This window comes from Labeo rohita, chromosome 25, assembly GCF_022985175.1.
Source record: "Labeo rohita strain BAU-BD-2019 chromosome 25, IGBB_LRoh.1.0, whole genome shotgun sequence".
Taxonomy (NCBI): Eukaryota; Metazoa; Chordata; class Actinopteri; order Cypriniformes; family Cyprinidae; genus Labeo; species Labeo rohita.
This window is the reverse complement of record NC_066893.1, coordinates 8450653-8472260: the sequence shown is the minus strand read 5'-3', so window position 1 is coordinate 8472260 and position 21608 is coordinate 8450653. Positions and strand designations below refer to the sequence as shown.

Below are 21608 nucleotides of genomic sequence, written 5' to 3'. Positions count from 1 at the left end.
AATTTGGCCAATAGTTTAAAATGAGTGAAGGAGACATGTAGTTCCCGAAGTGACTGGATGCTTGGTAATTTGAAGGCTGTCGTGTGAAAATACTGTCTTGCTACATCACAACGAAGGGTAGAATGAAAGCTGTTATAATTCTATTGTGGTTGAAGAAAGAGAAGGGCATTTTTAGTGTCATGTTTTTTCACAACTACTTCTCTTGGCAGAACATCCTGATGGCATTGTCCCATAATAGTTAAGATTTATGTATGCACGCAACACAAAGTCTGTTCCAAAGTTGTCAGTAAAATTATGCTACTCTATAAGACCTCATTTTCAACAGAAAGAAAGTATTGCAAGTGTCTTTTTTTGGGAATACGACAATCTCAGAATGCATTGTGAGGAGCTAAATAAATATAAATAAATAAATAAATAAAATGGTACAAAGAATAAAGGTAAAAGTTGACCTAGTTTAAATACTGCTGCTGCACATACAGTATAACATATATGAAATAACCCCCATATATAACATACATAAATCACCCTGTAGCAGATCTATACAGGTAGAGCTGGGGAAGGTGGAGGGTTTCTGAAGTGCGCTGCAACTGCTACAGCAAGCACTAGCCAAGCATTGAATGTTGAGCAGCAAGTTCATTGGCTGCTGATGGAAAAAAGAACCAATCAGCTGTGCCATGTGATGATGTCATATTGAGTCCTGCACCATCTAGTTAACGTTAATGACAGAACTTCTTTAAAAATTGGATTAAAAAAAAAAACAAACTCATCCAACTTTACCTAAGCTATGCTACATGCCATGTATTATGTTTTTTTTTCCTAAACAAGTTAAGCGCAAACATTGCTTTTAAGTATTTTATTGGTCATGTTAATAAGTGGCCAAACACAATACTGAAACAAATGCTAACCCTAACCATTACTTTAGCATAGCAGATCCTAATAGATGTCATTATTGTTTGCCGCAATCAGATTTTTACGAAGTCTGAATTTTACTCAGGGCTCTGTAATGATTGATGAAATTGGCTGTGGGGTGGGGATTGCAAAAAAAAATCATACATTTTTTGCTCATTGGAATATTAAGTTGTTAGCTTAGCATCACGCTAACACCAAACAAATCTTTTTTTTTTAAAAAACAATTTTCAGTGGTCGTCCATCCAAATTTTGATTTGTTATATCCCAGTCCTTTTATTAGCAATACCAAGCTGATTACTCACTAAAAACTCCCACAGATCATGTTTTCCCTTAATGAAAAATTCTGCATTGTTGGTCACCAGCATAAGCTATGTTTTGGATGCTGGGACCAGCATGGGATGCTAGTTGCTAGTTTAATGATCCCCAGCATGAGATGCTGATTGCTGGTTTGCTGGATCCCAGCATGGGATGCTGGTTGCTGGCTTGCTGGATCCCAGCATGGGATGCTGGTTGCTGGCTTGCTGGATCCCAGCATGGGTTGTTGGTTGCTGGTCCCCAGCATGGGATGCTGGTTGCTGGTCCCCATGCATGGGATGCTGGTTTGCTGGTTTGCATGGGATCCCCTGGTCCCCAGCATGGGATGTTGGTTGCTGGTTTGCTGGTCCCAGCAGGATGGGATGCTGGCTTGCTGGTTGCTGGCTTGCTGGATCCCAGCATGGGATGCTGCTGGTCCCCAGCATGGGATGCTGGTTGCTGCATGGGTTTGCTGGTCCCCAGCATGGGATGCTGGTTGCTGGTTTGCTGGTCCCCAGCATGCGATGCTGTTGCTGGTCCCCAGCATGGGATGTTGGTTGCTGGTTTGCTGGATCCCAGCATGGGATGCTGGTTGCTGGCTTGCTGGTCCCCAGCATGGGATGCTGGTTGCTGGTTTGATGGTCCCCAGCATGAGATGCTGTTGCTGGTCCCCAGCATGGGATGTTGGTTGCTGGTTTGCTGGATCCCAGCATGGGATGCTGGTTGCTGGTTTGCTGGTCCCCAGCATGCAATGTTGGTTGCTGATCCCCAGCATGGGATGCTGGTTGCTGGTTTGCTGGTCCCCAGCATGCAATGTTGGTTGCTGATCCCCAGCATGCAATGTTGGTTGCTGGTCCCCAGCATGGGATGCTGGTTGCTGGTCTCCAGCATGGGATGCTGGTTGCTGGTTTTGGCTTGCTGGTCCCAGCATGGAATGCTGGTTGCTGGTTTGCTGGTTCCCAGCATTGGATGTTGGTTGCTGGTTTTGACTTGCTGCTCCCAGCATGGGATGCTAGTTGCTGGCTTGCTGGATCCCAGGATGGGATGCTGGTTGCTGGTGTGTTGGATCCCAGCACAGGATGCTGGTTGCTGGTTTATTGGTCCCCAACATGGAATGCAAGTTGCAGGTTTGCTGGCCCCCAGCACAGTAAGCAGGTGTGCTGGTGGAAAAGATTCACCAAGTGTTAGTGTTCCTTTTAGTCGGGTACTTGCCCATTGACTTTGGTTGAATTAACTTTATTTCAGCAGTTGCACACAGAAAGTGCACGCTACCACTATTTTCAATCATATTTCATGGTCCTCACTGTACTTGCATACCTTTTACTATGTGTACTTTTTGAAATCAGTGACTGACAGCTGGATTTGGACATATGTGATTTCCCAGATAAGTATGAAAGTCTTTAAAAATAACAACTTTCAGTTTCATTATCAAGTTGTTCTTCTCATAACCCATTATTGAACAAATTGCTTATGATTAAGCTTCTATTAGGCATTTTTTGGTTTTCGTATCTCTAAATCTCTTTTTAACTGATTTTAACCGATTTGTGTACACATCTTATGAAACAGGAGACAATTCCTTTAATGCCTTGAAACATTTTACCAGTTTACCAGTGACATTAATTATCTAATCATAACTAAAGCAATTAAAAATTTCAGTTCTACTTTCAGCAGAGGGAGCTAAATAAATTACAAAGTTATCATATAATTCAATAAATCATGCTTTAACCTATATTGTTTTTCTGTTGCATCATTAATGTGTTTAATAGAGAAATATGCAAGCTAAAACTATTTTTGATTTTGTTTGCGGAAAGTGCACATACACAAAGGCGGGATTTATTGCATGAACCAATCACAGTCGAACACAACCAGTCATATCCAATCATATCGCAATGGAGGCATTGCCTCCTCTCATGTGACTTTCCCCCCCCATTTATTCAAGAAAGTCGCGGACTTCCGCTGTAACATTACCTGCGGGTGTCACTGTTGGGCAATGTTTCCTTAGAAAAACAAGTGATTTATACACTTTTTAATGTTGTATTTTGTAATAATTGCATTGTTTTATTTTTGTACTGCAATTTTTTTCTCATCCCATATTCTGATGAGGGACTGCCTCCTCCTCACAGGAATCGCCCCTGCTTATTGTGTCCAAGAGCATGATCTATGTAACTCCAAAAGTTTCTAACCACAGGTCGAGAGCCATAGTTCCAACATAGTTTGCAATGCTGATTGCCAATGTTCATTTGAACTATAGTTTCAGGAAACACCAAATCGTTGAACTATATTGGTAACGACGGATTTTGTGACCACAGTTGGCCTACATGCTTTTAGGCAACGCAACCCTGGATAGCATGCTAACTTGAATAACACCGCGCAAACCACAAAACCTACATGTTTTATTCAAACTCAACTCAGTTCCCTACTTTAGATTGCAATTGGGAAATACATAGAATGGCTAGGAGCTTGGATTATCATGAAAGTACTTAGCCGCTACTGTAGTATATGGACTGCAGAAAGCAAGACTCCTCACAGTGTTCAAGAGCAGTTTCAAATCAGTGCCAAATAATAAAGGATATGCCCCTATCGTTCTCATCTGTGCCTCGGGCTGTAGTCACGTAGGCCTTACAGTTAGACATGCTCTGGCGCTCAGGGCGAAAATCTGCCAGAGCCCGCCAGGCATTTCTCCAGTCCCTGCTGAGAGACCAGCTCAGCTCCCATCTCTCTCAAACAGCTTGGAGCAGCAGAATGCTGCACATCTTTTTAATGGGTATCAACAATCAAGACATGAGACCCCTTATGCCAGGGTTTATTAAGTACACAGCCCATAAGGGGATCTAGTGTCCATAAAGTACCATTAAAAGTACTCCTATTATATTTAAAGTCATCTGAAGCCATATGAAAAGACATGGAAAGGAGCAGCTTGGACATTTCTCTAAATAACTCCATTTGTGTTCCACAGGACAAGGAAATTCATATTGGTTTCCAATGAAATGAGACGTGTAGATGCTGACAGAACTGTCACTTTTGACTTAACTAGCTGTTTACGTCATATACAACATGTTGTATACTAATTCAAATACGGTTGGTGAAACCTTAGTGTAAGCGATACATGAGCTTGTTATTAAATGCACATGTGTCTGGTCGTTCCTCTAGTGATAACTATCTCAGGGTTTGATTTCACGGCATAACCGAGTGGAAGCAAGTGTACGCGTGTATGTCATCACCCCCTTGATATGTGTGTGTTGGGCACTCAAATTGCGGTGGGGTCAAGTTGCGCCTCTGCCACTCACTCCCCCTTCTCCATCTGCTGTCCAGCATGAATTTACCCCAGCGTGGCACTGGTTAATCCACTCTATATATACACTGCAGTTTCCCAGAGCTCCTCAGATGGTATCAGAGGGGGCGAGAGACTCCAGAGAGACTTAGAAAGTCCAGTTTGTCATTGAGAATGAATTCTCTGGGCTGCTAACTGCCGCAGGGGAGACACAGAGATAAAGTGAGGGTCATGTGACTGTGTGTGGACTAGTTTTGTGAGACTTCTGGGAGTTTTGGAGACCTTTTCTTCATATAAACTAATTTCTTTGTGTAAACAACTTTATTTTACCATTTTCTATTCTAAGTGAGTTGTTCCCAGGATTCTACAGTAATGTTCTGAGTGGTTACTAGGTGGTCGCTAGGGTGCTGATAGGTGGTTTTTGTGGTGTTCTGGATGGTTGAGGGTTGCTAAGCAGTTGCTAGAATGTTTTGGATGGTTACTAGGTGGTTGCTAGGGTGCTGCTAGGTGGTTTCTGTAGTGTCGTAACTGGTTGTAAAGCAGTTATTGGCTCTCTTGGGTTACTATGTGGTTGCTAGGGTGTTTTGGGTGGTTGCTAGGGCATTACTAGATGGTTTCTAGGGTGTTCTTGGTGGTTGCTAGGGCACTGCCAGGTGGTTGCTGGTTGCAAAGCATTTATTGGATGTCTTGGGTTACTATGTGGTTGCTAGGGTGTTTTGTGTGGTTACTAGTGTGATGCTCTGTGGTTGCTAGAGATTTCTGGGTGATTGCTAGGGCATTACTAGATGGTTTCTAGGGTGTTCTGGGTGGTTGGTAGGGCACTGCCAGGTGGTTGCTGGTTGCAAAGCATTTATTGGATCTCTTGGGTTACTATGCTAGGGTGTTCTGTAGTTTTCTAGGTGGTTGCTAGGACATTTACTAGGTGGTTTCTGGAGTGTTCTGGGTGGTTGCTAGGGCACTGCTAGGTGGCTTTTGTAGTGTTCTGGATGGTGACTGGTTCCAAAGCAGTTATTGGATCTTCCTGGTTAGTATGTGATTGTTAGGGTGTTCTGGGTGGTTGCTAGGGCACAGCCAGGTGGTTGCAAAGCAGTTATTGGAACTCTTGGGATACTATGTGGTTGTTAGGGTGTGGTTGGTAGGGCGATGCTCTGTTGTTGTTAGGGCACTGCTAGGTGGTTTCTGTAGTGTTCTGGATGGTAGCTGGTTGGGTTGCAAAGCAGTTTTTCTATCTTTTCGGTTGGTAGGTGGTTGTGAGGGTGTTTTGGGTGGTTGCTATGGCACTGTTAGGTGGTTTCTGGAGTGTTCTGGGTGGTTGCTGGTTCCAAAGCAGTTTTTGGATCTCCTGGGTTGCTATGTGGTTGCTAGGATGATACTCTGCAGTTTCTAGAGTTTCTAGGTGGTTGCTAGGGTATTACTAGCTGGTTTCCAGGGTGTTCTGGGTGGTTGCTAGGGTGCTGCTAGGTGGTTTCTATAGTGTTCTGAGTGATTTCTGATTTTAAAGCAGTTTTTGGTTCTTCTGGGTTGCTATGTGGTTGCTAGGACGATACTCAGCAGTTGCTAGAGTAACTAAAAAAAAGTGTTTTGGGTGGTTACTAGGGCAATGCTCTGTGGTTGTTAGGGTGGTTGCTGGCATTACTAAGTGGTATCCCCTGGGTTAGTAGGTGGTTGCTAGGGTGTTTTTGGTGGTTACTAGGGTCATACTCTGTGGTTGCTAGTTTTCTCGTTGCTAGGGCATTACTAGGTGGTTTCTGGGTTGTTCTGGGTGCTTGCAATGCAGTTACTGGATCTCCTGAGTTACTAGGTGGTTGATGGGATGTTTTGAATGGTTACTAGGGCAAAGCTCTGTGGTTGCTAGAGTTTTCTAGGTGGTTGCTAGGGCACTACTGAGTGGTTTCTGGGGTGTTCTGGGTGGTTGCTAGGGCACTGCTAGGTGCTGCTAGGTGGTTTCTGCAGTATTCTGGATGGTAACTCGTTGCAAAGCAGTTGTATCTTCGGTTGGTAGGTGGTTGCTAGGGTTGCTAGAGTTTTCTAAGTGGTTGCTAGAGCATTACTAGGTGGTTTCTGAGTTATTCTGGGTGGTTACAAGGCAGTTACTGGATCTCCTGAGTTACTAGATGGTTGCTAGGGTGTTTTGAGTGGTTACTAGGGCAAAGCTCTGTGGTTGCTAGAGTTTTCTAGGTGGTTGCTAGGGCACTACTGAGTGGTTTCTGGGGTGTTCTGGGAGATTGCTAGGGTGCTGCTAGGTGGTTTCTGCAGTATTCTGGATGGTAACTGGTTGCAAAGCAGTTGTATCTTCTGGGTTATTAAGTGGTTGCTCTTGTGTTTTGGGTGGTTATAGGGTGATGCTCTGTGGTTGCAAGAGTTTTCTGGGTGGTTTCAAGGGCATTGCAAAGTGGATTCTGTAGTGTTCTGGATGGTAACTGGTTGCGAATCACTTGTATTTTTTCAGTTAGTAGGTGGTTGCTAGGCTAGGGTTTTTGGGTGGTTGTTAGGGCACTGCTAAGGTGTTCTAGATGATAACTGGTTGTAAAGCAGTTATCTGATCTGAAATTCTATGTGATTGCTAGGATGATACTCTGGAGTTGCTAGAGTTTCTAGGTGGTTGCTAGGGCCCTGGTTTCTGGAGTGTTCTGGGTGGTTGCTAAGGCGATGCTCTGTGGTTGCTAGAGGTTTCTAGGTGGTTGCTAGGGCAATACTAGGTAGTCTCTGGGATGTTCTGGGTGACTGCTGGTTGCAAAGCAGTTATTAGATTTCCTGAGTTACTATGTGGTTGCTAGCATGTTCTGGGTGGTTACTAGGGTGATGCTCTATCGTTGCTAAAGTTTTCTAGGTGGTTGCTAGGGCACTACTAGGTGGTTTCTAGAGTGTTCTTGGTGGCTACCAAGGCATTAATCGGCAACTGTTCACAGGTCACAAACATGTTCTGGGTGGTTGTTGCTTGGCGGGCACTACCTTTTTGTGAGTCATTCTCAAGCAATACTGTATGTATTAATATCCACCAGGCATAAGTTACTTGGAAATTTAATTTTGCATCTTTATATTTAGCCACATGATTTGAGATATCACTCATATCCATAACGCAAATGCTTCAAAACATTAACCCTACATATGTGAAATTGTATTAGTTATATTTGCCCATTTGGTCAATGGCTTTAAATACAGCTCAAAATGTAATGTCGAGTTCTATATGTAAGTATGAAGATCATCTATGCAGAAAGACTCTTGTTCTTGTCAGCTTCTCTGGTTTCCTTTGCCATTCATTCCATAATCCTCAGTAGACATGGGAAGTGTGACCTCCCCTCAGAAGCTTCCGGACAGTCATTAGTAGAGCCTTAAGGAGGACTAAGATACTGTGAACTTTGAAGCATGAATTTGCTAAATTTAGACACTGTGAATGACAACTGTCAATGCATTTTAATGCTTTTTGTTCTATTAAGAGAAACATTACCATGGTTTGCTTTATTGCTTTCTGGAATGCTAAAATTCTATTTAGTTTCGGGAAAACATATTTTAAGCAACACTGAAACTAAGCCAAACAACAATTGTCTATTTTTCTCCACCGTGTATATTTTAAAGTACTTGTTTTCAGTTTGGGAAAGCACAGAGTTTCACATCTGAAGTCACATCCCAAGGGTCCACAGATTTAGATAAACATGCATCTGATGCCAGCACAGCATGGAGGGCCTTGTGTCATAAAACCATTGGGTTTGTTACAGTACAAGATCACCAGAGATGATAAACCGTCAGAAACCCAGAGGAGTAACAACAACAAGAAGACATAAACAATATCCTTTCCACAGCAACCTCAGTTTTCCCTATCATCCCCGATACTTGTTCACGTCTTTATATGCTGGAACAGATGGAACAGAAAAAATAAGATAATCGTGTCCATCAGTCTGTTCCATTCAAGCGTATTTCTTCAAATATAAACGGTTTGATTTGTGTTAGTTGGATTGAAGAAAGCTGAATATTAAAAGGTTTCAGATAACACTTCCTCTCTCTCATCTCCACCCAGCCTGTCACTATAAATTCGTACTGTGAGGGATTGTGGACTAATCCAAAATGATCCTCATATAAATAGTGTTTAATAAAGAGTTGAACAAAGCCAAGGATCAGTTCACACTGTCAGAAACTTTTTTCGAGTCTGTAAAGTATTAGAAAAGGGCAATATAATTCAGTTTCAAATAATATCTTCTCAGATATTGTTTTACAAAACACAAGCTATTGTCTAATGCTCCCTTTAATGATATCCAGAGAAATTCCCAAACTGGTTTGATGACTATGACTGTTGCAGCCCTCAGAGGTATTTATGTTATTATGTGTTTAATAAAAATATTTACCCAGAGTTCTTTGGGGCTTGTTTATATGTGCTGCACTGAGTCTAGCATTTCACCACAAATCTTATTAAATGGAAGAGTTGGAAGTTTGTTGTTGCTTACATTGCAATAACAGGAAATTGCATGCACAAAATAGGGGTATGTCTGTCCAGTGCTGTCTCTCGACCATCTACCTCTCGAGTGAGGTCTCACTCATACGACTTTGTACGTTTTCTGTGAGGGGTAGATTTAGGGGTGGTCATTTGTACGAATTCCTACGAATTTGCCACCTTGTAAAATATGTATGATTTTTCACAAAATGTACAAATTTGTACAAGCCAGGTGGTACGAATTCATACGAATTAACCACTTTGTAAAATATGTACAAATTAGTGTGAGATTAGCTTGGTCTGTCAGTGCTATTTCTTGACCAATTCGTACATATTTTACGAGGTGGCTAATTCATACAAATTTGTACGACCTCACTCGTATAATTTTGTACGTCTTCTGTGAGGGGTAGGTTTAGGGGTGGTCATTTGTACAAATTCCTACGAATTTGCCACCTTGTAAAATATGTACGATTTTTCTCAAAATGTACAAATTTGTATGAGCCAGGTTGTAAGAATTCATACGAATTAACCACTTTGTAAAATATGTACAAATTGGCATGAGATCGGGTTGTTCTGTCATAAACATAAGATAACAGTCATCTGTAAAATCCATTCTCATATAATTTTGTCTTTGTATTCTGGTAGTATTAAAAATATAGTTGCCAAAAATACTCTTATAACTGTGAGATGAAAATGAAAATGAGAAGGAACATTCAGGAATATTTTGTATTAAAAATGAATTAAGGACTTAGTTTTTTTTTGCATGGTTTTATTGACAATAAGCTAATTTATGAAGACATTTTCAGTACTGCAGTGCATTCTTTATTACATTGTAAAAACATATTTTTTTGAAAGTTGTAAAAAAAAAGCTTACTGGAGAAAAAAATCTAGTAAAATACTTTCATCAAGGCTGCATTTATTTAATTAAAAACACAAAAATTATTGCAGTTTAAAAAGGTGGTTTTCTGTTTTAATATACTTTAGAATAGAAATTATTCCTATGATGAAAAAGCTGAATTTTCAGCATCATAACTATAGTCTTCAGTGTCAAATGATCATTCAGAAATCATTCTAATATGCTGATTTATTATCAGTGTTGAAAACAGTTGTGCTGCTTAATTTTATTTTGTATTTTTTGGAACCTGCAATACTGTTTTCTTTGATTCTTTAATAAATAAAACGTTGAAAAGAACATTTATTATATAGAGCATGTATTTAAAATATACAGTACATTTTTTCTTTGTTTGTTTGAAAGAAATTAATACTTTTATTTAGCAAGGATGTGTTAAATTGATAAAAAGTAATAGTGAAGGCTAGAAAAAGAAATCTATTTTGAATAAATGCTGTTCTTTTTATTCATCAAAGAATCCTGAAAAAAAGTATAACAGGTTCCAAAAAAAAAAAAAAAAAAAAAAAATGGTAGCGCAACTGTTTCCAAATTGATAATAAACCAGCATATTAAAATAATTTCTGAAGGATCATGTGACACTTAAGACTGGAGTAATGATGCTGAAAATGCAGCTTTGCATCACAGGAATAAATTCTATTTTAAATTATATTAAAATGGAAAATAGTAAGTTTCAGTGAGTTTCAAGAACAACCAAACTGCTTTAAGTTATTTAATACAATTACAAGAGAACAGAAATAGTGCAAGACAACTGGGTATTATATTTAAGACTGGGGTTATTTTAGGGAATTATCGCATTATGTTTGACCACTTGTCTAAGTGTTTTGAAATTTGTAATTACAGACTGGGCCAGGTGCTTGGGTATTAAGACAGCCCTAAAAATACTCTGAGAAGCTTGTAAGGAGGAGAAGGGCAGACTGAAGGATAACAGGGAGTATTCAGTGCTCTCAATATCCCAAAGAAACAAACTGAAGCTCCTCTTGCATCTATCATGGGATGCATAAAGGCACATCCCTGAGCCTGTTGATGACATTATAAGCCCATGCAGTGTTTTTTTAATTCGTATTATGCAAAAGTGTTGAAACAAAGGCATGTTTGAGGTCTGATAAGGCTCAGACCAGACTGATGATGAGTTATCACGAGCTAATGATATGATTATTCTAAAAGTGCCAGGAAATGTGAGAATCTGAGTCATTCTGTAATAAGTGACTCTTGGTTCAATACTTATGGTGTAATCTTAGGGTCAGAAAATGCTACTGAAAGTGACAAAAATGCCAAAAAAAATTATTTTATGTATTTTTTATGTATTTTATTTTATTTATTCTCAATTTCTTCTCACCTCAGGATCGCGTTGCGTTTTGATGACAGTGCGTCACGTCGAAAACGCGTTCTGTTCCATCCCGTCGCGCTCGGTATGTGTGAAGACGTCTTGAGGAGTTCGCCTTGCCCATCAAACCCCTTATATAGGCATATAAACGGTCAAATGTCGAGCAGCAGCGAATCACCACCCAGATCCATAAAAAAGACACGGGGCATGGAGAAGCGGCCCAATGCGGCTGTTTCCAAAAAAGTATTGAATGTCCAGAGGAATTCAGTCACCCCTCCCGTGAAAGTACGTATTTGAGAGCGCGCACAGGAGCGAGCGCTCGCACTCCAGCTCTGCGTTCAGTCCCAAGCGCTTCTGACCGTCGCTCCTCTGTGGAAATTTCTCTATTGCAACCGAACAAACCCATAAGCAGCCATGGATGCCATTAAGAAGAAGATGCAGATGCTCAAGCTCGACAAGGAGAATGCCTTGGACCGAGCTGAGCAGGCTGAGGGAGACAAAAAGGCAGCGGAGGACAGGAGCAAACAGGTCTGCGGTTTTTATGAGGACTTTTAAAAGTTATCCATAACGCGCACACAGTGCCGCTCTTGTGCGCTACTCGATAAATGGATTATTACCGCGCCTGAGTGGATTTAAAGTAACGGAAGAAGGGTAAAAGTAACGAGTATGAGTTTTAAACTTTTCAATGTCAATTAAAAGTATGTTAATAATGTTAATAAGACGCTCATACTGACTCGCCCTTTTATTGTCATTCATCTAATGCAGAGAAATATAGCCATTCATTCATTAACCCTCAATGTTCCATTGATACAGGCTTAACTACTGTCTTTATGTACTGTCGAAAAACGTGACCCTGGACCACAAAACCAGTCATAATTTTTGTTTTTAATTAAATTTAAACATAATCTGAAAGCTAAATAAATAGGCTTTCCATTGATGTATGGTTTGTTAGGATAAAAAAAAAAAATTTGGAATCAGAATATTGAGAAAATCACCAAATGCATATTACTAAACAAAAATCAAGTTTGACACATTTACGGTAGGAAATTGACAAAATGTCTTCATGGAACGTGATCTTTACTTAATATCCTAATGATTTTTGGCATAAAAGAAAAAAATGTCATTTTAGCTATTGCTGCAAATATACTTGTGCTACTTAAAACTGGTTTTGTGGTCCAGGGTGTCATACATCTGCAACTTGTACTCTGTTTTATTTAGTTTTCAGTGTTTCAACTATATTTTCTTCATCTTTAGTAGGCTAATTAAATTCAAAATGGTTGAATTAGATAATAACTATAGGTTGTAGCAACCCGATCTCATGGCAATTTGTACATATTTTACGAGGTGGCTAATTCGAATGAATTCGTATGTACTCACTCGTGCGATTTTTGCTAAATCGCACTTATTTTACGAGTTTCCCAATTCGTATAAACTCTACGAATGACCTACCCCTAACCACGCCCCTAAGCCTACCAGTCACTGGGGGTCACTGGGCACAAAATCGTACAAATTGGTCATGAGATAATGTTGGTTGTAGTCTAACCTTGGGATCACTTAAACTAAAGTATTCAGTTAGAAGTTTTAGTGTGCTGTATTTAAAAAAAAATTGTAATTTCAAAATTAAAATCTTGTGGTTTCCTTTTAAATATTCCAGCAGGCACTTAACGTCAATATAACGTCGGACAGACGTTGCAGTTTGGTTGAGAATGAAAATCGGGTTGAAGTCAGTATTTGACATCAATTTGACATTGACGTAGTGTTGGATTTTGGTTACACAACCTAAAAGCAACAAAATGTCAACGTCAGCTGACGTTGGTATTGGACATCAAATTAATGTTGACAATAGATGTTGAACTGACTTCACGCCAATGTCGCAACCGAAATTTAACCGAATATCAACGTCGTTGTGTGCCTGCTGGGACTCTTCCGACCACATAAAAACTATATTTACTACATATTACTGATGCTTTAACCCTTTGTGCTATCATGAAGTACAGTAACTTTTAAGAAGCATGATCCCAACCAAGCACACTTAAAAAAAAGGATTAGATAGCATGTTTAGTATTCGTAGTAGACATATTTAGTATTTAATAGCATTTCTACTAAAAGTTTACCTCATTTTTGTTATGAAAACTGTCATTTATGCATGTGTAGTTAGAAGACGAACTAATTCAGTTGGAAAAGAGGTTGCGTGTAACCGAGGACGAGCGTGATAAAGTGGTGGAGGAGTACCAGGGCGTCGAGGAGAAGCTCCTGTCCGCCGAGGAAGTCGCCACCCAGGTATCTTCCTGTGTGTTCCTGTCTGAATCTCCCTAACTTTTCTTTCTTTCCGTCTCTTTCTCTGTCGGTCTCTTTTCCCGCCACACCACGCGCGCACTCTGCTTCCCGCTCTTCACTGCTGTCAATCAATCACTCAAACACGCGCAGCTTGAGGATGACCTCCTCGCACTGCAGAAGAAACTGAAGGGCACTGAGGATGAGCTCGACAAATATTCTGAGGCTCTTAAAGATGCACAGGAGAAACTGGAGCTGGCTGAAAAGAAAGCCGCAGATGTGAGTATATAGAGCAGCACAGCCTTCACGCATCTTTTCCTGACACTTTTGGCATGTCACGCTTTTATTACCTACAGGTAAAGAGTCTTGTCAGTTGTCATGTATGCTTTCGGACCCAGGTTGCTCTTAGCAACTTGACTTTTTTTCTCAGACGTCAAAATAAAGTGACGTCACGCCGTATATTGTGGCCTCGCGTTGTATGTGTGACGTCACTCGTGAACTATAAGGCTAAAAAGTCGCCTATGGCATGATATTATAAACACAATCCGCATATCTCTGACCAAACATGGTGCATTTATGTGGACAAACATAAATACACGATTTTAAATTACAAGACGTGCATTCCAAGACAGAATAAGAGAGTGAGCAGGCAGGATGTTATATTTAGCCTAGTGCTTTATATGGTCAAGACTCAGATCGGCTCCTTGGGCTCTACCCTTGAGAAAGACCGATCGACTGGAAGACTTTCTTTTAAAAACGCCACCTTTTCTTTTAGTTTCAAGACTGAACTGTATTATGAGAATTGCATGAGTAGGCGATCCAAAGTCTTGACAAGTATTTGCATAGGTTTGCATGATAGAAGATAGTCCTCTGAGCATTGAGTTTGAGCTTCAAAGAATTATTTGACCTTGAGTCGTTTTGTGTTTCGTTGATTCGTCGGGCGTTGTTCAATATATGAGGGCCATTTAAATATAAATATATATGTGTATAGAAACTGATTCTCACTCAGTTTTGTTGTGTTAAAATAAAGCATCTTTGTACCATGGTCTTGAATAGTGCACACTTGGACTCCCCCTCGTGTACATCAACAGAACTACAGTAATTAAAATTATTTTTAACATGGGTATAATAGTAATATAATATTACTTATTTCTGTTAATAAATTATAGAAATATAATAGTAATATAATATTATTTATTGTTAATAAATACATTAATTTATTATTTTAATTATATATTAGTATAATTATAATATTCTAATAAATTCATTTAAGTAATTATTATTATATACAAATTATTCTAAATCACAATCAAGTTATTTTTGGCATAATATCCATGTATTGAAAAAAAAAGGTATTTAGAAATATATATATATATATATATATATATATATATATAATGTTAGTTGGAATACTAATAAAATAGTATTACTTAATGTTAATAACTTATATATCATATAAATAATATAGTAATATAATTTTTAGTTAATTTAATAGTAATAAATTAATATATTCACAATAATGTAATATAAGATATAAAATACATTTTATTATGCAAATATATAGAATTTTATAATTACATATTTGTATAAAAATAATCTAATTTATAATTTATTACAACAAATTAATTCAACAGTAATAAACTAATATAATCATAATAATGTAATATTATTTTGAGAATAATATTGTTTTGCCATAACATATATGTATTAGAATATCAAATTGTTTAGAAATATATATAATATATATGTAATAAATCGATTTATTATGTAAATATTATTATAATATATTTAATTGTATAATTATATGTTTATATAAATATAATCTAAATTATAATTTATTCCAATAAATGTATTCAATAATAATAAATTAATATAATCATAATAAGGTAATATTTTGAGTATAATGTTGTTATAATATGTATGTATTACAAATTCAAATTGTTTTGAAAAATATAATAAATGAATAAATTTATGATGTAAATATGTAATGTTATGTAGAATTTTATAATTATATTTTTGTATAAATATAATCTAAATTATAATTTATTCCAATAAATGTATTCAATAATAATAAATTAATATAATCATATTAATGTAATATTATTGTTAAAGAATAATATTGTTTTGCCATAATATCTATGTATTACAAAATCAGATTGTTTAGAAAAATATAATGAATAAATTTATTCTGTAAATATATTACATTTAATTTTAGAATTATATATTTGTATAAATATAATCTAAATTAAAATGTGTTCCAATAAATGTATTCAATAATAATAAATTATTATTATCATAATAATGTAATATTGAGTACAATATTGTTTTGTCATAATATCTGTGTATTAAAATATCAAATTGTTTAGAAATTTATCATGAAATATATTATAATTTTATAATTATATATTTGTATAAAAATGATCTAAATTATAATTTATTCAAATAAATGTATTCACTTATAATAAATTAATATAATCATAATAATGTATTTTTTAGTATAATATTTTGTCATAATGTCTACGTATTATAATATCAATTTGTTTAGAAATAATAAATAAATGTACTTATGTATATATATATATAGAGAGAGAGAGAGAGAGAGAGAGAGAGAGAATTTAATAATAATATCTATTTGTATAAATATATAAATTATTCTTTATAAATTATTTTATAAATTTTACAAATGTACTTTATTTCAATAATAATACATTAATAAAATCATAATAATGTGACATATACATCTAAGTATATTAAAACAATTGTTCAGAAAAGAACACCGCAGTAAGCGCTGGTCGATGCTGTAATTTTCCCTATAGAGGGCGCAATAGGACTAAACAACTAGATTCGAGGCCCAGAACACCGCGCCCCCTCCCCTTGAAGCCATTCCATATTTAGCAGCTCAGTTTCAGCACCAGCACCCAGTCAATTACCACCAGGCTACTGATTAACGCTTTCAGGTGTGCACCAGGTGTAGGACGTAAACATGTCTTGCATATCCTTCAAGTGACTTCAAATAAACTACTACTGAAATGAATGAATAAAAATATGCTTTTCATGAAATACTTTAAACATGCATTGCAGTTATACGTCTCACATGAAAATATTGATTGCTGAAAAGCGACAGATAAGCCCTAGTTCATGATAGTGACGTCGTTTGGGGCTCGCCTATGAAAACATGGTTACTTCCGGTGTGATCTGAAACGTCGCTCCGCGTCTTCGCTCACACACAGATCAGGGGCAGCAGCAGCGTCTCTGAGCTGTGTTCATCTAAAGGAAACGCGTTTCAACACGAGGCTTTTAGTGCTTATTTAGAATAACAATGGCGGCTACATCGCTGGAAGCAGTCAAACGGAAAATTAAACTGTTGCAAGAGCAAGCGGACGGTGCTGAAGAGAGAGCGGAGAAACTGCAGAAGGAATTGGCGCTGGAGAGGAAAGCCAGAGAAGCAGTAAGAACGCAGAATGATACAAAGTATAAAGTGCATGTTTTGAAATGCGACGCGCTACAGTGTAACATTCCAGGCGTTCCGACGTTCGTTTAAACAGTCGCTTATGGAACGTTTATGATCACTGTAGTGATGTGCGGTATTAACGTAGCGGAATTTCTCAGACGCCCTCTACGCACTGTTTACCAGCCCGTTAAACGGCGACATTTGTATCACGCCCGTTTTTAAGTAACTTCTCAGTTCTTGTTTAGAACAAACAGGAGACGCGAATTAAACGTCTGCCCGTGTGATTATAAACTGACGCATGTAAATAGTTTAAACGTGCTGAATAACGATGTCTGATTCGTATCCGAACGAGTCATTTGAGTCGGATCTCCAAAATGAATCCGTTGAACCGGTTCACCTAATCGGTATGATTGATCAGTTCACGAATTTGACTGAAACTTGTCTAAACCGCAATTAATTGACTCTCTTAGACCTGTCCGACTTATAATAAAGCGAGTTCATCGAAGTGAACCGTTTTGTTCGAACGTGATCGATTCCCAAAGAGCCGAGAACCAAGGATTGAACTGATAATGTGAAGTGAATTGATTATCGTCTTAATTTTTTTTTTTTCTTTTTAATGGCAAAAACTTTCAGCTAAGCTATTTAAAATACATTTTGGATTAAATATGTTTACTTTAAATGCAAATTCATCTTGTCGTTTGAACTGAATCATGGCTGCAAACTAAATTAAGACTCATGAAATTATATTTAAAAACACGAAATCGGGTTTAATCAATAGCATTTTTTTTTAATGGCTGAAACTTTCAGCTGGAAGATTAAAAATACATTCTGGACTAAATTAGTTCACTTTAAATGCAAATTCATGCTATAGTTTGAACTGAATCATTTAGACTCGTTGAAATTATATATATAAAAAAGCAAAATCGTTAAAAAATGATTAACATTTGTTTTTTAAATGGCAATATCTTTCAGCTAGGAGATTAAAAATACATTTTGGGCTAAAGTTGTTTACATAAAATGCAAATTTAGCTATAGTTGCTATAGTTTGAATTGAGTCATTACAGTTTTATGAACAGAATCATGGCTGCAAATGAGTTTTATTAAGATGAAATTGAGAAATTAAGACTCATGAAATTATTAAAAAACACAATCTGTTTAATTAACATGTTTTTTTGTTTTGTTTTTTTCCTTTTAAAAGGTAAAATCTTAACCTAGGATATTTAAAAATCCATTTTGTACTAAATTTGTTTACTTTAAAAGCAAATTCATGCTATAGTTTGAACTGAGTTACTGCAAACTAAAGACTCAATAAATTATATTAAAAAACAAATCAAATAATCTTTAATCAAAATTTGTTTTAAATGACAAAAACTTTCAGCTAGGAGTTTAAAATACATTTTGGACTAAATTAGATTACTCTAAATGCAAATTCATGCTATAGTTTGAATTGAATCATTACAATTTTATGAACAATCATGGCTGCAAACTAAAAACTCATTAAATTAAATTAAAAAACATGAAATATGATTTAATCAATAACATTTGTATTTTAAATGGCAAAATCTTTCAGCAAGGTGTTTAAAAATACATTTTGGACTAAATTTGTTTACTTAAACTGCAAATTCATGCTATAGTTTGAACTGAATCATTTACATTTATGAACTGAATCATGGCTGCAAACTGAATTTACACTCTCAAAATTATAATTAAAAACACAAAATCGTTTTAAATCAATAACATCTGTTTGTTTATTTTTTAATGGTGTCTTCAGCTAGGAGATTAAAAGTAAATTTTGGACTAAATTTGTTTGCTTTAAATGCAAATTCATGCTCTACTTTGAACTGAATTACAATTTAACGAGCTAAATCATGGCTTCAAACTAAATTAAGACTCATGAAATTATATTTAAAACCCTAATTTAGGATGTTATGGACTAGCTATGTGATGACATTTAAGTCTGAATATCTAAGAGCTAGTGAGTCGTTTTTGAACCGGGTCTTTGTATTGAATCGTTCAAAAGAATCGACTCGCGGAAAAGAGCCGGACGTGTTGAAACCGTACGTTTAACCAACAGAGACCATGTTGTTTTCACCCTAAACTTTGAGATTGCTGACGACATCTCTGTGCAAGACACATCCCTGTGTTTTTAGTCTGTTCTCTTGTTGACGGTCGTAATTGGAGTCTGGTTATAATCCTGTTAGTTAAGTAAGTTGTGCTGCTGTGAATAGGTCCTTGTTTGATGATAATTTACGTTGGACCAGAGGCTCTGAGTGTAATCATTTTAGTCTAATAGCCTGCAGCAGTTCACAGTAGTGATCCTGGACAGAAATGTTTATGTAGGCTCTGCTGTAGTGGTTTTATCGTAATGAATAGGACGTGCTGCTGCAGTTTCAGGCTGTATGTTGACATCTTGTGAAGCGTTTATGCACTTTCCCTTATATGGCTGGTTTGCATCGTCACGTACGGTGGGACTCGTCTTAGTCATGCTGAAATAAACACTGACTCTAGTTTGTTACAGAAGCGTGGCATTATTAATTAGTCTCAGATTTATGTGAACAAGCATGCTTGAGACTTTTGGCCCTTTAAGGAAATGTAGTAGTTCAGTGCTGGCTGTCAAGGTTATCTGTGTTGATTTCTAGTTTTTCATATCTCCGCTGACAATATAACATGCACTTTGCCCTATGTAGTTCACTTCAGTGGAAGGCCTTTGCTTATCGCTGGACTGGGGCTTAAAAAGAGGTTATCAGTTATGCATGCTATAAAAACATAAATATGTGCTTATGCTTTGGTGTGACAGTGGTTCATATTTAAAATGTTTAAGAATATAAAGTTATTTGATTTATAAGTTAAAAGCCAGTCTTATAGCCCATATTTTACTTTGGATGTGAAGTGACTCAACTAAAATGTCTGAAGTTTAACAAAATTAATGTGGTAGATGAGTTTGATTAGAGCTGGCTTTCATTACAGGTGTTATAATTAGGTTTTTTTTTTTTATATATAGTCAGTTGTAATGTATTAATTGCATTTAGCATTGTGAGAACAGAACTGTGAGCCAATTCTGGTTCACAGCCAACTTATTTTTTTATTTTATTTTTTTTTAAAATATGGTATAATGTTCATTTTATTCATGCGTTAAAATAATTATTGCTCATGTAATGCTGTAAATTATATTTTTTTTGAAAAAGCAACTCAGATATTTTCTTGTAAACTAAAGTAGTGCGTTACTAATTACTTGAAAAAGTAATCTGATTGCGTAACGTTTTAGTACTTGTAATTCATGTAATTCTTGCTCATTTAACGCTGTAAATTAAACTTTTTGATAAAGTAACTCGTAACTAGAGTGATGCATTACTAGTTACTTAAAGTAATCTGATTACATAACTTGTGTAACTTGTCATGCGTTACCCCCATCACAGAATTATATAGTCAGTTGCATTGTATTAATTGCATTTAGCATTGTCAGTTCTGGTTCACAGTCCAACTTATTTTCCGAAAAATCGCTTACAAAATAAAAATTTGAGTTTGCCTAATATATGTGTGTGTGTACTGTGTGTAATTGTTGTGTATATATAAATACACACAAATGAATGTATGCATTCAAGAGAAATGTTATTTATGTGTAAAAAAATTTATTCATATATAATAAAAATTTTAGAAAAATGAATACATATACCTGTAAATATTTCTTAAATATGTACATGATTGTGCTTGTATTTATACATGCATAATAATTACACACACACACTTATATATATTTTTGTTTGCCAACCCTAATTAAAATAATGCTTTTTGAAAAAGTAACTAATTTTCTTGTAAATGACTGACAAAGTAATCAGTTACTTTACTAGTATCTTAAAGTAATCCAATTATGTAACTTGCGTTATTCGTATATAAAAATAATTTACGCTTATTTAATTTAAAAAAACAAAAAAAACACTAAAAAGTAATGCAGATTTTCCTGTAAATTGAAAAGTAACTGTACTAGTTACTTGGAAGAAGTAGTAAGATTACATAACTTGCGTTACTTGTAATGTTACTTTACTAGTAAAAATTATAATAAATGCATATACTTGTAAATATTTCTTAAATATGGACATGAATTAAAATAACTAAATGATGTATATTATACTTTTTTGAACTCCTATTTTCTTGTAAATGACTGACAAAGTAATGTTACTTTACTAGTATCTTGAAAAAAGTAACCCAATTACGTAACTTGCGTTACTCGTAATGCATTACCCCGATCACTCAATTATATTGTCTGTTGCCCTTTATTAATTGCATTTAGCATTGTCAGTTCTGGTTCACAGTCCAACTTATTTTCCGAAAAATCGCTCACAAAATAAAAATGTGAGTTTGCCTAATATATGTGTGTGTGTGTACTGTGTGTAATTGTTGTGTGTATATATAAATACACACAAATGAATGTATGCATTTTAAGAGAAATGTTATTTATGTGTAAAAAATGTATTCATATATAATAATTTTAGAAAAATGAATACATATACCTGTAAATATTTCTTAAATATGTACATGATTGTGCTTGTATTCATACATGCATAATAATTACACACACACACACACACACTTATATATATATTTTTGTTTGCCAACCCTAATTAAAATAATGCTTTTTGAAAAAGTAACTAATTTTCTTGTAAATGACTGACAAAGTAATCAGTTACTTTACTAGTATCTTAAAGTAACCCAATTACGTAACTTGCGTTATTCATATATAAAAATAATTTA

General features: G+C 36.2%; 1 protein-coding gene across 21 annotated transcripts in view; it reads left to right on the top strand.

The window, feature by feature from the left end:
* Positions 1 to 11408: 11408 nt before the first annotated feature.
* Positions 11409 to 21608, top strand: part of tpm1 (tropomyosin 1 (alpha)) — a 34517-nt gene continuing 24317 nt past the window's right edge. For 3 of the 21 annotated variants that reach the window (XM_051099444.1, XM_051099448.1, XM_051099442.1), the window contains exons 1-2: positions 11409 to 11662; positions 13289 to 13414. In XM_051099444.1, the coding sequence (XP_050955401.1) occupies positions 11549 to 11662; positions 13289 to 13414 (240 nt within the window). In that variant the 5' untranslated portion in view covers positions 11409 to 11548. Of the gene's footprint in view, positions 11663 to 13288; positions 13415 to 13561; positions 13688 to 16600; positions 16857 to 21608 lie in introns of those variants that run through there. The other 18 variants (XM_051099436.1, XM_051099445.1, XM_051099450.1 and 15 more) reach the window with 16 other exon arrangements.